Source organism: Danio rerio, chromosome 24 (assembly GCF_052040795.2).
Source record: "Danio rerio strain M-AB ecotype USA chromosome 24, GRCz13ab, whole genome shotgun sequence".
Lineage (NCBI taxonomy): Eukaryota > Metazoa > Chordata > Actinopteri > Cypriniformes > Danionidae > Danio > Danio rerio.
The window spans coordinates 24,942,273-24,955,281 of NC_141044.1; the positions used below are offsets into that span (position 1 = coordinate 24,942,273).

The 13,009-nt window shown below is 36.6% G+C and overlaps 2 protein-coding genes across 4 annotated transcripts in view; one reads left to right on the forward strand and one right to left on the reverse strand.

The window, feature by feature from the left end:
- Window positions 1–13,009, forward strand: part of ropn1l (rhophilin associated tail protein 1-like) — a 193,175-nt gene that overhangs the window by 37,122 nt on the left and 143,044 nt on the right. The gene's annotated exons all lie outside the window — the stretch shown is intronic.
- Window positions 1–13,009, reverse strand: part of spata13 (spermatogenesis associated 13) — a 37,269-nt gene that overhangs the window by 688 nt on the left and 23,572 nt on the right. For all 3 annotated transcript variants that reach the window (XM_087309479.2, XM_087309481.2, XM_087309480.1), the window contains exons 7-13: window positions 11,593–11,772; window positions 9,173–9,358; window positions 6,543–6,722; window positions 6,229–6,461; window positions 3,761–3,890; window positions 1,816–2,188; window positions 1,627–1,701 (exon numbers count right to left, since the gene is read on the reverse strand). In XM_087309479.2, coding sequence (XP_087165605.1) covers window positions 1,627–1,701; window positions 1,816–2,188; window positions 3,761–3,890; window positions 6,229–6,461; window positions 6,543–6,722; window positions 9,173–9,358; window positions 11,593–11,772 — 1,357 coding nt within the window. The remainder of the gene's footprint in view (window positions 1–1,626; window positions 1,702–1,815; window positions 2,189–3,760; window positions 3,891–6,228; window positions 6,462–6,542; window positions 6,723–9,172; window positions 9,359–11,592; window positions 11,773–13,009) is intronic.

Genomic DNA, 13,009 nt, shown 5'->3' on the forward strand with positions numbered 1-13,009 from the left:
GTAATCACAGTACTACCTAAATATAAATATAAAAGTAAATGTCACCTGCATTGTGGATGGGTTAAAACTTGAGGTAAATGTTAATATTTTTATGTAATTTGGCAGCCCTCAAATATAAAAAAAAATTATACTGAAACTAGAAATATCTTTAAAGACTTTTCTAAAAAACTAATGAAAACTACATTTAAAATAATTTATACAATAAAATGCAAGTCCAGTAAAATCACTTAAAAACCTACAATTGAATGAAAACCATAACGAATAATCAAAAAAGTAAATCCAATAAATATTGTTAAATGCCACTGATAACATATATTCACGGTGTCCGAGAGAGCTAAACGTGCTGCAATTTAAGAAAAGATCTTCATCCGTTTGACAGCACATGTGCTGCAAATCCTCACAAAGCAAACCCATTTTTAAAATACAGTTGAAGTCAGAATTATTAGCCCCTCTTTGAATTTTTTTTTTCATTTAAATATTTCCCAAATGATGTCTAACAGAGCAAGGAAATTTTCACAGTTTGTCTGATAATATTTTTCCTTCTGGAGAAAGTCTTATTAGTTTTATTTTGTCTAGAATAAAAGCAGTTTTTAATTTTTTAAATACTATTTTAAGGACAAAATTACTAGCCCCTTTAAGCTATATATTTTTGATAGTCTACAGAACTAATTATCAATATGCAATGACTTGCCTAATTACCCTAACCTGCCTAGTTACCCTAATTAACCTAGTTAAGCCTTTAAATAAATGTCACTTTAAGCTGTATAGAAGTGTCTTGAAAAATATCTAGTCAAATATTATTTACGGTCATCATGGCAAAGATAAAATAAATTCTGACTTTAAATGTATGTGATGCATTTTCACACAATGCAAACAATTAATGAAACATGCTGCAATTTCTCAACGCAAAAAACTAATAAAACGTACTGCATTTTCACACAACACAAACAAATGAATGAAATGCGCTGCATTTTCTCACAACACAACAGAAATGTTTCAAGGAGACCCAAAAACGTGACGGACCAGCTAGTTTAGTTATTTATTAGATAGTTATTTAGGCTAATAAATACTAAAGACATGGGAATCGGGATGTTAAAATAAACAAACAAAAAAGTCACCTTTTAAAGATCTCCTAAAACTTCACTGAGGAATAGTCATGTCACAGTGACACCCATAACGTTTTTTGGGTCCCCTTGAAACATGAATTGCAGCGCATTTCATAATTTTGTTTACATTGTGGGAAAATGCAGCACTTTTTTGTAATTGTATGTGTTTCTTAAATTGCAGCAATGTTAAGCTCTCTCAGCCACCATTCATATTCCCTCAGTCTATAATTTAGTTTCATTAGTAACGAAAATAAAACTAAATGAAACCATTTTCATAATTCTATTCCAACAGAGACATGTCTTTAAATAAACATTTGAAAATTAATTAATAATTAACCCTAAAATGCAAAAAATGAATAAATAATAATAAAAGTATTATATATATATATATATATATATATATATATATATATATATATATATATATATATATATATATATATATATATATATATATATATTTTTTTTTTTATTATTATTTTGATTTGACCGCAGATATGATAATAGTATCTGGACATACTTTTCATTTTGCCGTGTTTAGATTTCCTGGCATTATGAACTGCTTGCTTCCTCTGGGCTTCAGTAATCTCCATCCCTTAAAAGAGCACAAAAAATGAATATGTTTTTTTAAAATGCATAGCTTGTACATTTCATATCAGAACATTAGCATACTCCTACTCAAATTGATGGCTTCAGCTGTGAGACTCACCCATCTCTTGGTCTTCCTGTACACGTTTACGCTCCCGGGCAAAAGCCTGTAGCCATCGCTGCTTATCCTGGCTCTTCTTACAGCACAGCACACACAGCACGTTCAGGTTCTCCGCATGGCGCAGGAGAAAGGCGTTCTTCAGCAGGCCCAGCTCAGTGTGCCGTCCATCAGGCAGGTCACTCGGCTCCAGCAGATCTGTGTCCATACGGCCGCGGTAGTGCAGCAGGTCTCTGCGCAGGACGTCTTTCTTACAGAACACCAGCTGATGGTCAAACAGAAAGTAGCTGCGCTGCTGGGTTTTTCCAGGCCGTACTATCCGAGTTAACTCGCCAGAGTGGATGAGCTCTGAGCTTCTTGCTAACACATCCTCACCCTGATGGAAATAGAGATAAAAAAGGTGTATTAAATAAATATATATTATTTTCCTTTTTAAACATCCATACAAGCTTTGAAACCTAAAAAAGTTGCTGCATACTGAAGCACAAAATGCCCTGTTTACACCTGTGAATGAGCCAACAAATTAACCAGCCAGTAATCTAATAAACAGACCAACATGATATCCAATTAATCTTTATTGCATTAGACCAGGGGTTTTCAAAGTGTGAGGCGCGCCTCCCCAGGGGGGCGCCAGAGCATGTCAGGGGAGGCGCGGGAAAAAATATTATATAATAAAAATATAATTATTAAGTTTAATTATTATATGTATTTTTATAACTTTTAAACATTTTAATTAAACAAAGCTAAAAAAATAATACATCAAAAATAAGAAAACCTTTTTTTACCCAGAAGGCCATAGCTGTGAATTCGCTTCTGTTTGGCAAGCCCGCCAATACAGGTATATGCCTGCTAATTATGCTGCTAATAAAACGGATCGGTTTCTGAGACCCCCCGATTCAAAGCCTTCAAGTTCAGGGCTTAAACCCAAAAGACGATGATATGATGGTCAGTATTTGAGTTTAGGATTTACGTGGACAGGACCAGCTGATGAACCACGACCTTTATGTGTGGTTTGTCAAGATATTTTGGCTAATGACAGCATGAGACTCGCTAAACTTCGGCGACACCTGGAAACCAAGCATGATGAGGTAGCAGAAAAACCTCCAAAATTTTTTTTTGTGTGTGTGTGTGTGTGTGTGTGTGTGTGTGCGTGCGTGTTTGGGAGGAGGGGGGCGCCAATGGATAAGTTGTGTCAAAAGGGAGGCCCACTGTCTTAGACTTTGAAAAACCCTGCATTAGACAATCATCGTCAAATCTACTGTCCTGCCCAATTACTCTGTATCTCATGTGCCTTGCACAAGTGGTAATTCATTTTTTTGTAATTTGATGTAAAGATGATACAATATATACATAAATAAATGTATGTACACCTTTTTAAAAATCCAAATATTAAAAACTTTCAAGGATTTAAGATGATGTCGAACAGTCTTGTGAAAAGGGTCCATACACCAATTCAGTCAAAACTTCATACTTATATTTCTTGCGTTTCTTACTATTTAATCACTAAAACATGCAAACAATAACACTGTCTTTGGCAGTTACTCCAGCTTATAAGCCTTCATTAAAAAGAAAAATATGTCTTAAATAAAGATTTTTGATTGTTAATAAAAAAAAAGTACATCTTGATCCCAACTCCAGCTCCTTTTACACTTAACTCAAGCTTCTGTCAAATGTGCACTTCTAAGAGACAAAACTTGACATTTCGTTATTACATGTGCAGCAGTACTACATGATGGTAGGTGTTACTTCTACACTCTGGAAAACATTTTAGTGCTTTTCATGCTCTCAAAAGGGAGTCTGGAGCCCTGATAATAAATAATCTGTGAGGTTTTTTTAAGCTGATCTTCACAGACAAGTTAAGAGGGCATCTGAAACGTATTTTACATCCACTAAAAAGGGCATAACTGGACGCCTTTATGTAATGCTTTAAATATTTGTTGTTACTGACCGCCCAGTGCAGGATGGCCACCTGCCAGTGAGCGATGGTGTCAATGCTCTCAAGACGCCTTTTCCTCTCATTTATCAGACTTGCCACATTCTTCATCGCTTTATGTGCCGCACACACCCCTGCAAAGTCACTGAGGAGAAAAATAACTATTATTTTATTGTCATGGTAAAAATACTTTTGATACAAGAAATAAAAAAAACAAAACAATATATTTCCCATATCATATACACTCACCGGTCACTTTATTAGCTACCCCCTGTCCAACTGCTCGTTTTTGCAAATTTCTAATCAGCCAATCACATGGCAGCAACTCAATGCATTTAGGCATGTTTACATGGTCAAGACATCTGCTGCTGTTCAAACTGAGCATCAGAATGGGGAACAAATGTGATTCAAGTGACTTTGACTTTGGCACAGTTGTTGGTGCCAGTCGGGCTGGTCTGAGTATTTCAGAAACTGCTGATCTACTCTGATTTTCATGCACAACAATCTCTGGGGTTTACAAAGAATGGTCAGAAAAAGAAAAAATATCCAGTGAGTGGCAGTTCTGTGGGCACAAATGCCTTGTTGATGACAGAGGTCAGAAGAGAATGGCCAGACTGGTTTGAGCTGATAGAATGGCAACAGTAACTCAAATAACCACTCGTTACAACCTAGTTATGCAGAAGAGCATTTCTGAACACACAACACTTCCAACCTTGAGGCAGATGAGCTACAGCAGCAGAAGACCACACTGGGTACCACTCCTGTCAGCTAAGAACAGGAAACTGAGGCTACAATTCACACAGGCTCACCAAAATTGCACAACAGAAACTTGAAAAAAGTTAGCTGATCTGAAGAGTCTCGATTTCTGCAGATGGTAGGGTCAGAATTTAGCATCAACAATATTAAAATGGATCCATCCTGTCTTGTATCAACATCTCAGGCTGTTGGGGGTGGTGGTATGGTGTGGGGGATATTTCTTGGCACACTTTGGACCCATTAGTACAAATTGAGCATCATGTCAATGCCACAGCCTACCCGAGTATTGTTGCTGATCATGTCCATCCCTTTATGATTACAGTGTACCCATCTTCTGATGGCTACTTCCAGCAGGATAACGTGCGATGTCCTAAAGCGTGAATCATATCAGACTGGTTTCTTGATCATGACAATGAGTTCACTGTACTCAAATGGCCTCCACAGTCACCAGAACTCAATCCAATAGAGACATTTGGCATGCGGTGGAACAGAAGATTCGCATCATGGATGTGCAGCTGACAAATCTTAAAGATTGAAAGCAATTGCATGATGCAATCATGTTAATATAGACCAAAATCTTTAAGATTTTTTTCCAGTACCTTGTTGAATCTATGCCACGGAGGATTAAGGCAGTTTTGAAGCCAAAAGGGGGTCTAACCCGGTACTAGTAAAGCCTGGTTTATACTTCTGCGTCAAGTGACCAGCGTAACCCACGGCGCATGCAACGCGCGTAGCTGTGCATTTACTGTATACTTCTGCGCGCTGCCTCTGTTGGTCTGCATTAACACTTCCGAAACGCTAGTGGGCAGTGAGGTGTTAATGCTCCTCTGTGTCGGGTTTCTTCGGTGCTGTTTTGCTTTTCCCGAACACTTCCGGGATGTACAAGTGGCTCAAACTCGCTCATTTTGAGGCAGGAACCGGCGGACATGCAACAACTTTAACTATGAGGTAAACACAAAACAAAACTTTCCATCCGGAGCTCCTTCACGGGACTCCACACTTGTAAACAATCGCTCCATCAGGCTTGCACCATTCACGCGGCTCTCAGTCCCACCCAGACTCGTCAGCGCTACCAAGCCGACCAATCACAGAGCTTGTGCTACGCGCCGTTGTGACGTGTAGTTACATTTTTTTTGAGAGGTGCACGTCAGCGACGCCGAAGTATAAGTATTTGACGCAGAAGTATAAATCAGCCTTAAGGTGTACCTAATAAAGTGGCTGTTGAGTGTACTCATATATAGAAGTTATATCAAAAACTTTGGGGTCAGTAAAATAAAATAAAATAAAATAAAAATGGCATTATATTAGTAAAAAATAAATAAATAAAATGTCCTGAGGTTTTTTTCCATTTTCACAAAAATATCGAACAGCACATCATTTTTTGACATTAATAATAATAATAATAATAATAATAATAATGACTATTAAGCATTAAATGAGCTCATTAGAATGATTTATATATATATATATATATATATATATATATATATATATATATATATATATATATATACATACATATATATTACAACTGTTATTTTAAATCATAATTTCGATTTACAGTTTATTAAATTTAGCATCAAATTAAAATATGCACAAGGCAATAACATTAAACACATCTTTGAAAACATTAAAACAGTTACCAACCCCAAAATTGTTAAATATTAATAGCACGTATACACAGACAGACAGACAGACAGACACACACACACCACACAATGTGCTACCTGTGGTCTTTGGGTGTGTATTTCAAAAGCTCTCCTAGCTGAAGAGGGTATTTACAAATCTTCTGCACTGGTGTGAGCAAGAATCCAGCAATGGAAATGTCAATCATCTGCTGCAGGAGACGACAGGCTTCAAAGAAGTGTTTATATCGGCTCTGTTTCATCAGTCGCTGCAGTTCAGCACACGCTACTGGATGTGTGTTACAGTACTCAGAGTATATGGAGAAACCTTCCTCCTGAGAGAGAGAAAAACATGGGATATCAGCAATTTGTGAGGAAAACATTCATTTCCATTGTTCTTGTGAATCCAGTGGTACCTGTTGAAGGAAGCAGGAGCCTATCTCACTTAGATGAGGATTTTCAGGGTTGTATTTCCTTTCCAAATCCTTCAGAAACTTCCTCTGGAACCTGTAGATGTCCTCGATGTTGCTGAAGATTGTCTTTAGCTGTGTGTCTGTGAACATGCCAGGGTGCTTTCTACATTGACGAATATATCCCTGCAACAACAAATGATTAAATATTGATTAAATATTGCAAATACATCAGTATATTCAAACTGATCGATTTGCGCATCGTTTGCAAAGTTCCTTCAAAGATCCAAAAATTTTAAGCATTTGACCAGCAGAGGTCAGCGATGAGAAAGCTTCCCTAAAATACAAAATACAAATGTAACATATAGTAATTGAATTTCAGTTTGATAAATGAACCCAGGGGTGGATGTAACCAATAAGTAAGATAAGTGGCCACTTAGGGCCCTCAGGACATCTGGGGGCCCTCAATAAATATCTAGAAGTATAAATTATACCTATAAACTATATATAACATAATTTTCTATCATATTTTGAGTCAAACAAATAAATGTTTTACATAAACAAACATTATTTAAAATACAATAAAATATAATATTATTATAATGACATAATGTTATGAAAATATATATATATATATATATATATATATATATATATATATATATATATATATATATATATATATATATATATATATCCACCTCGCTCAATCATGAAGCAGTCAAATTAAAAAATATATATTATTTTTAGCTCTAAATTAATTTTAAGAACTACCCTAACTAATTTGAACTATGATATATGTACTATGTGCTTCTAGATTTTTTTTAAAGAAGAAATTTCACAAACACAACTAATTTACATTGGACTACAAATAACCGAAAAGCAGTATAATCACATGACCATACTTTAGCATACTGCCATTTTAGATATTCACAATCACATATTACTGCATGTAGTTTCAATGAATTAGTATCTAAATAATAACTAATAATCTCTGATTTGAGTTTTAACTGTTTCAATGTGTGGAACCAGTTATTTAAAATGTGTTTGAGTTTGTAACTTATCAAGATTGCATTTCTTTGCAATAAATATTTCTGAAATAGTATTGCAATGTAGAATAATACATACAAAAATAATTATATACACTTTTCTATTTTAATATACAGTTTTATAATTTGTAATTCTTTTTCAAATATGTGATGTTTAACACAGCAAGGACATTTTTTCACAATATTTCCTATTATATTTTTCTTTTGGAGAAAGACTTTTTTCTTTAAAGTATGGCTGGAATCAATAATAATAATTAAAACAGCTAAACTACCTTTTTTCTTTTTTTAAATGACTTGCCCAATGGCATCATAGCTTGCCCAGTTATTTAACCTAGTTACACCTTTAAATAGGAATTTAAGCTAAAAACTGGTATCTTGCAAAACAACTAATAAAGAGAAATTAGTTTCTACAATTATTACATTTAAAGGGCACCTATGATGAAAATCAACGTTTGTAAGCTGTTTGAACAGAACTGTGTGTAGGTATAGTGTGTCCACAGTCATACTGGAGTGATATAAACACAAGTCTCTTTTTAAAAATTTCCTGATGTTAAAATAGGAGCCAAAATCCAGTGATTTTGAGGCCCACTGCAACATGGCGTAGGAGTGCGGTTTCCCTGCCCACCGAATTGATTTACAGACGCCATGTCTTTAAGAAAATTCACACACGTCCACAGAACATTTTTTGCAAATAACTGGGATTAAAATATTTGTTCCAATTATCTTTTTTTTTTTAATAAGTTTAAAATGTTTTTACAACAACATGTTTGTAATAAAGACAGTAAAATCGATATGTACTTCTTAACCGCTTAACATTTGTGTGAGACTTATCATTTGAGAAAGGCTTGAATAAACTCTAGTACAAATGAATCAAATAAACTTACTCTGTATTTTTGACTAATGAGCTTTATTTCAGCTTCATTCAAGTCATCACTGTGCTGTTTATCTGTTGTAGGACATGAGGAGAAGCCCACATGCATGTGGGAATGGTGGGCTGGGAGAAGCAGCTCATTTGCATTTAAAACCACAGGCTACAAAAACAGCTACAGTAAACTCAGACACTAAAATGGGCAGATTGTGGAGGCTATAATAAATAATCTGATGGGTATTTTTGAGCTGAAACTTAACAGACACATTCTGGAGACACCAAAGGCTTATTTTACATCTTGCAAAGGGTAAAATAGGTGCCCTTTAATTTTTTTTAATTCACTTCATTAACAGTTTAAAAGAATAACAATTTCACAAGTGGGCATATAATTTTGTGATCAACATTACATGACATATTTTTAAAAAGTTGATATGACACCAAGTATGCTAATATCCTTATGTTTCTCTAAGGGTGGTGTTTAATATCATTAAAAGTCCCTGAGCGCTACACCTATTTTCTGAAATAATGCTGTTAACTTATCTTGAAAGTAGGCAAATGTGTTTTAATCTTAATCTGCCATTTTAAATGATAGGCGTAGGAGAATGATTGCCGCTCTAAATGGAAGATAAGGGTTTCTTGATAATAAACAGTGTACACCGACCACAAAACAAGGCAAACAAACACAAGGTGAACATGAAGTGGTAGGGACAGACGCTCACCTCACAGATATCTTTGAGATGTTTGATGTAAACTCGCTCCGTGTCCATAATCTCTTTGACCACATTGGCTCTCATCTGCTTTCGGTGCTCAGGGTTTTGTTTGTGCGAGTCTGATGGGATGGGCTCCTCTGTATCTGGCGTGCTTTCTACACTCTCACTGCTCGAATCCTCTTGATTCACCCGAACCTTGACAACAACATATCATTAAAGTCAATCACGGAGGATCAAACAGAGGGCAACTATGAAGAAGCACAATTTTTACACAACAATCAATTGTTTCTGAGGCATCTGGTTAATCCACTTGTACAGGAAGTCATGATCAAATCACCCAAAAGCCTCTTTGTTTTAGATTGACTCATCTTGTTGGATCTTGACACAGTCATAGATTTACAATGTGATGCATTAATCTGGAGCTGAAAACAATAAAACCTGCTTCCGTACACCCTTACTTCTTGCAAACCAGTAGGCCGGCACACGCTGCTTCGATGACACATCAAGCATTTACGCTTGGTTTACCCAGAGCAAACATCTCGGCTGGGTTACTATGTTTAGAGGCCTAAATATAAGAGAAGGGTGTTCCTGCACAACCTGGAGTGTCTGCAGTTTCAGGACTGCATTTCTAGGACCCCATGTTATATGGCCCTACCTCACTCCTACCCCTAAACCCTTGGATGTCAAAACACACAGTTAAGTTTGAATGTGAAGGTGAGCATAAACTTTAAAAATATTATTGGGTTAAATATCTCACCCCTAACTGGATACAACAGGAACAACAAGGTCCTAGTAATGCAGATGGTCCTAGAAACATGTTCCAGCCTCTATGGTTGTGCAGGAGCAAACTATTGAAATATACTAATGCTGTCACACTAATAATGACTTTTTAAATTTACAAATGAGTTAATCTATCACCTCATTTACAGATTAATCACTTCATCTAAACCTGTGTTTCTCAACCATGTTCCTGGAGGACTACCAGCTCTACATATTGCTATATCTCTAACTAAACACACTTGATTTAGATCATCAGCTCATTAGCAGAGACTGAAAGGCCTGTAATGGGTGTGACAGAAAAAAAAGAGACATCCAAAACATGCAGTGTTGGTGGTCCTCCAGAAACGTGGTTGAGAAACACTGATCTAAACTGTTAATTTTCCACCAAAAACCCCTCTGAAATTTGTCATTCATTAGTACACCATATATAAGTATAAATGTAAACAAGTCCTTCTTTTGTAGGCATTGATTTACACTCGGGAGTGGAGAAAACATCCCTATTGTTCTCTTTTTATATTTTATATTAAAAGTGCCATAGAATGAAAATCTGAATATACATAGGCATAGCTGAATATTCAGTTCAGTACATGGCTATGACACAAAATGAGTCTCGAACTCCATTCCTCATTATCATTTAAACCCTGTGAGTGTCAGTGAAAAACTGGCCAATCAGAGCAAAATCAGAACACTCAGATTCACTCAGGTTTATTATTATGCACGCCTCAGGCAGCGTTTGATTAACCTAGTGAGTTTACAGCAATATTTTCTCCCCCTTTTTTATTTATCTAAGGTTGTAATAAACATACGATGTATGTGGGACTCTTATTTTGAAAACAGGAGAGGCATTGAGACTAAAAAAGGAGCAGATCTGTGAAACAGGCATCGAGTTTTCATAGCTCATCAGAACACAAAATGCAGGATATACAGATTCTAAATGCATCCACCCTGAAGAGGCATACGGTATGTTTATGGGTGTACTCACACTAAGTTATCCCAGCCGTGCACAGGTATGTTTGACTCCCGTTTCCCGGTTCATTTGACAAGTGCGAGTGCTCCGAATCAGTTCAGTTGGCTGGCCCTGGCCCGGTTGAAAGAGCTGAGCCAGAGCGTGGTTTGGTTGGCACAATACACTTGTAGTGTGAGCGTGAAACTGAAGACCTGACATCACTTTTAAGAGACTGTTTCGTATGGTTTTTTTAATCTTTCTTACTTCTCAATGAACGCGAACTGTCATAGTTTATTAAAGACGCAAACTCCTCGCTGCACGTCAGCTGCTACCTTCTAGTACATGCAGCACGATAACTTTCATGAATATTTATGAGCATCAGAAGTGGTGGATCTGTTCAGCAAAAGATTTGATGACTTAAAATAATACAAAACAATATAACTAAAGCATTCTCCATTAAACTGAGTGAGAGCGCTTCTGTTAAACTGAACAGTTGCATCAATGACTTAAGTGTGCTCAGGCTCGTAAGGCAAAAAAAATGCAATGTGAGTGCAGGCCTAGGGGAAGAGGGGAGGTGGGACAATTGCACCTGGGCATTATTCAAGTCAACCGTGCCTAGTCTGAGTACACCCTAAATGTATCTTTATACTTTAATATGTATATTGTGAAATTTTCCATGGATGCTTTGTAGTGTTTAACTCACCCGCACAAAGCTAGAGGGAAACCAAGCCTCCCGATCGCCCACCATCCCCCACCACCAGTCCTGCTCCTGAACATCCAGAACTCGGATCACCTCCCCGGCTTTAAAGGCCAGCTCCTGCTCCTCCATTGTGACATGGTCCCACAGAGCCTCTGCATACACGGCCCGACCCGACTCTATGTGCTGGAGAACGAGAGAGAGAGAGAGATTACACTCAGGCTAAAGGTCAGATAAAATGACATGATAAGAACAGTGCAGAATGACATCATGCACTGGAAGAGAGTGACGATCCCACACAACAAGTAAAACAACTATGCACACAAACACTACTGAACAGGTAAGAAGAGATACACAGTGAAATATGACCTGGGCTGTATTGTGCAACCTTTAAGTGGAAACAGCAGTAAATACTTTTAAACACTTGCATAAATATGCTAAAGTAGACTTAACATAGCACTGTGCAACTTAAAAATAACTTTTACTACAGTCAAAAGAGATTTTTAGAAAATTAACAGTACATATGACACATATACTTAAAGAAATATAGATTTTACATATAGATAAACATATATACAGTACTGTGCAAAAGTGTTAGGCCACTAGTTTTTTCACCCCCCAAAAAAGGTTTAAAGTAGGTTATTTCTATTTTTTCTGTAGCATGTCAGTTTGAAATATCAATTTACATTTTCAAAAATTATTTTTGTCATCAATTGTAATTATACAGTGTGATTATTGTCTGCACAAGGAGTCTGACAATGCCAGTGCTCCACACAGAGATCTAATCTGATCATCATCCAGTCTATCTGGAATGATATGAAGAAAAAGATCAAACTGAGACAAACTAAATCCAGAAGAACTTTGGCAACGTCTCTAAGATGCTTCAAAAATGCTCTAAAATGAGGATGCTTTAAAAAAGATACAATTTATTTATCAATTAACCTATCTAAATTAAATCAATTCATTATTTTATTGGTTCCTTTTTGGCTCTCAGTGAAGGCGGTCACACTTTTTTCTTCTCCCTTTCATATCTTTCCTGACTGGCTCCTCTTGTCTCGTCTTATTCAATCTCTGAGGCTCTCCTTGCCCTGCTTTCCAAACAAATAGAGAATTATGAATTTGATCAACTAGTCTCTGAACGCAATTGACACCATCTTCTCGATGAGAAGTCTGGGTTCGGGAGAACCCAACTGTCCTGCTTAGACGTTTATAACTGGATTCATGACCGGCGGGTGGGAGAAGTGGGTTATCGTGTGCCTGGCCCTCTGTCCCTGGAGGATATTGAAGATTCAGAACTTTGATAACTGGGAAATTGACGATTGATGAAAGCAGTCAGTGCGACCTGGAGACCAGTGACTGACATTAGATATCTGCGAAATTGGCAGATATTGACCCAAAATTGAAAAACCTTTTCTACTCTTTC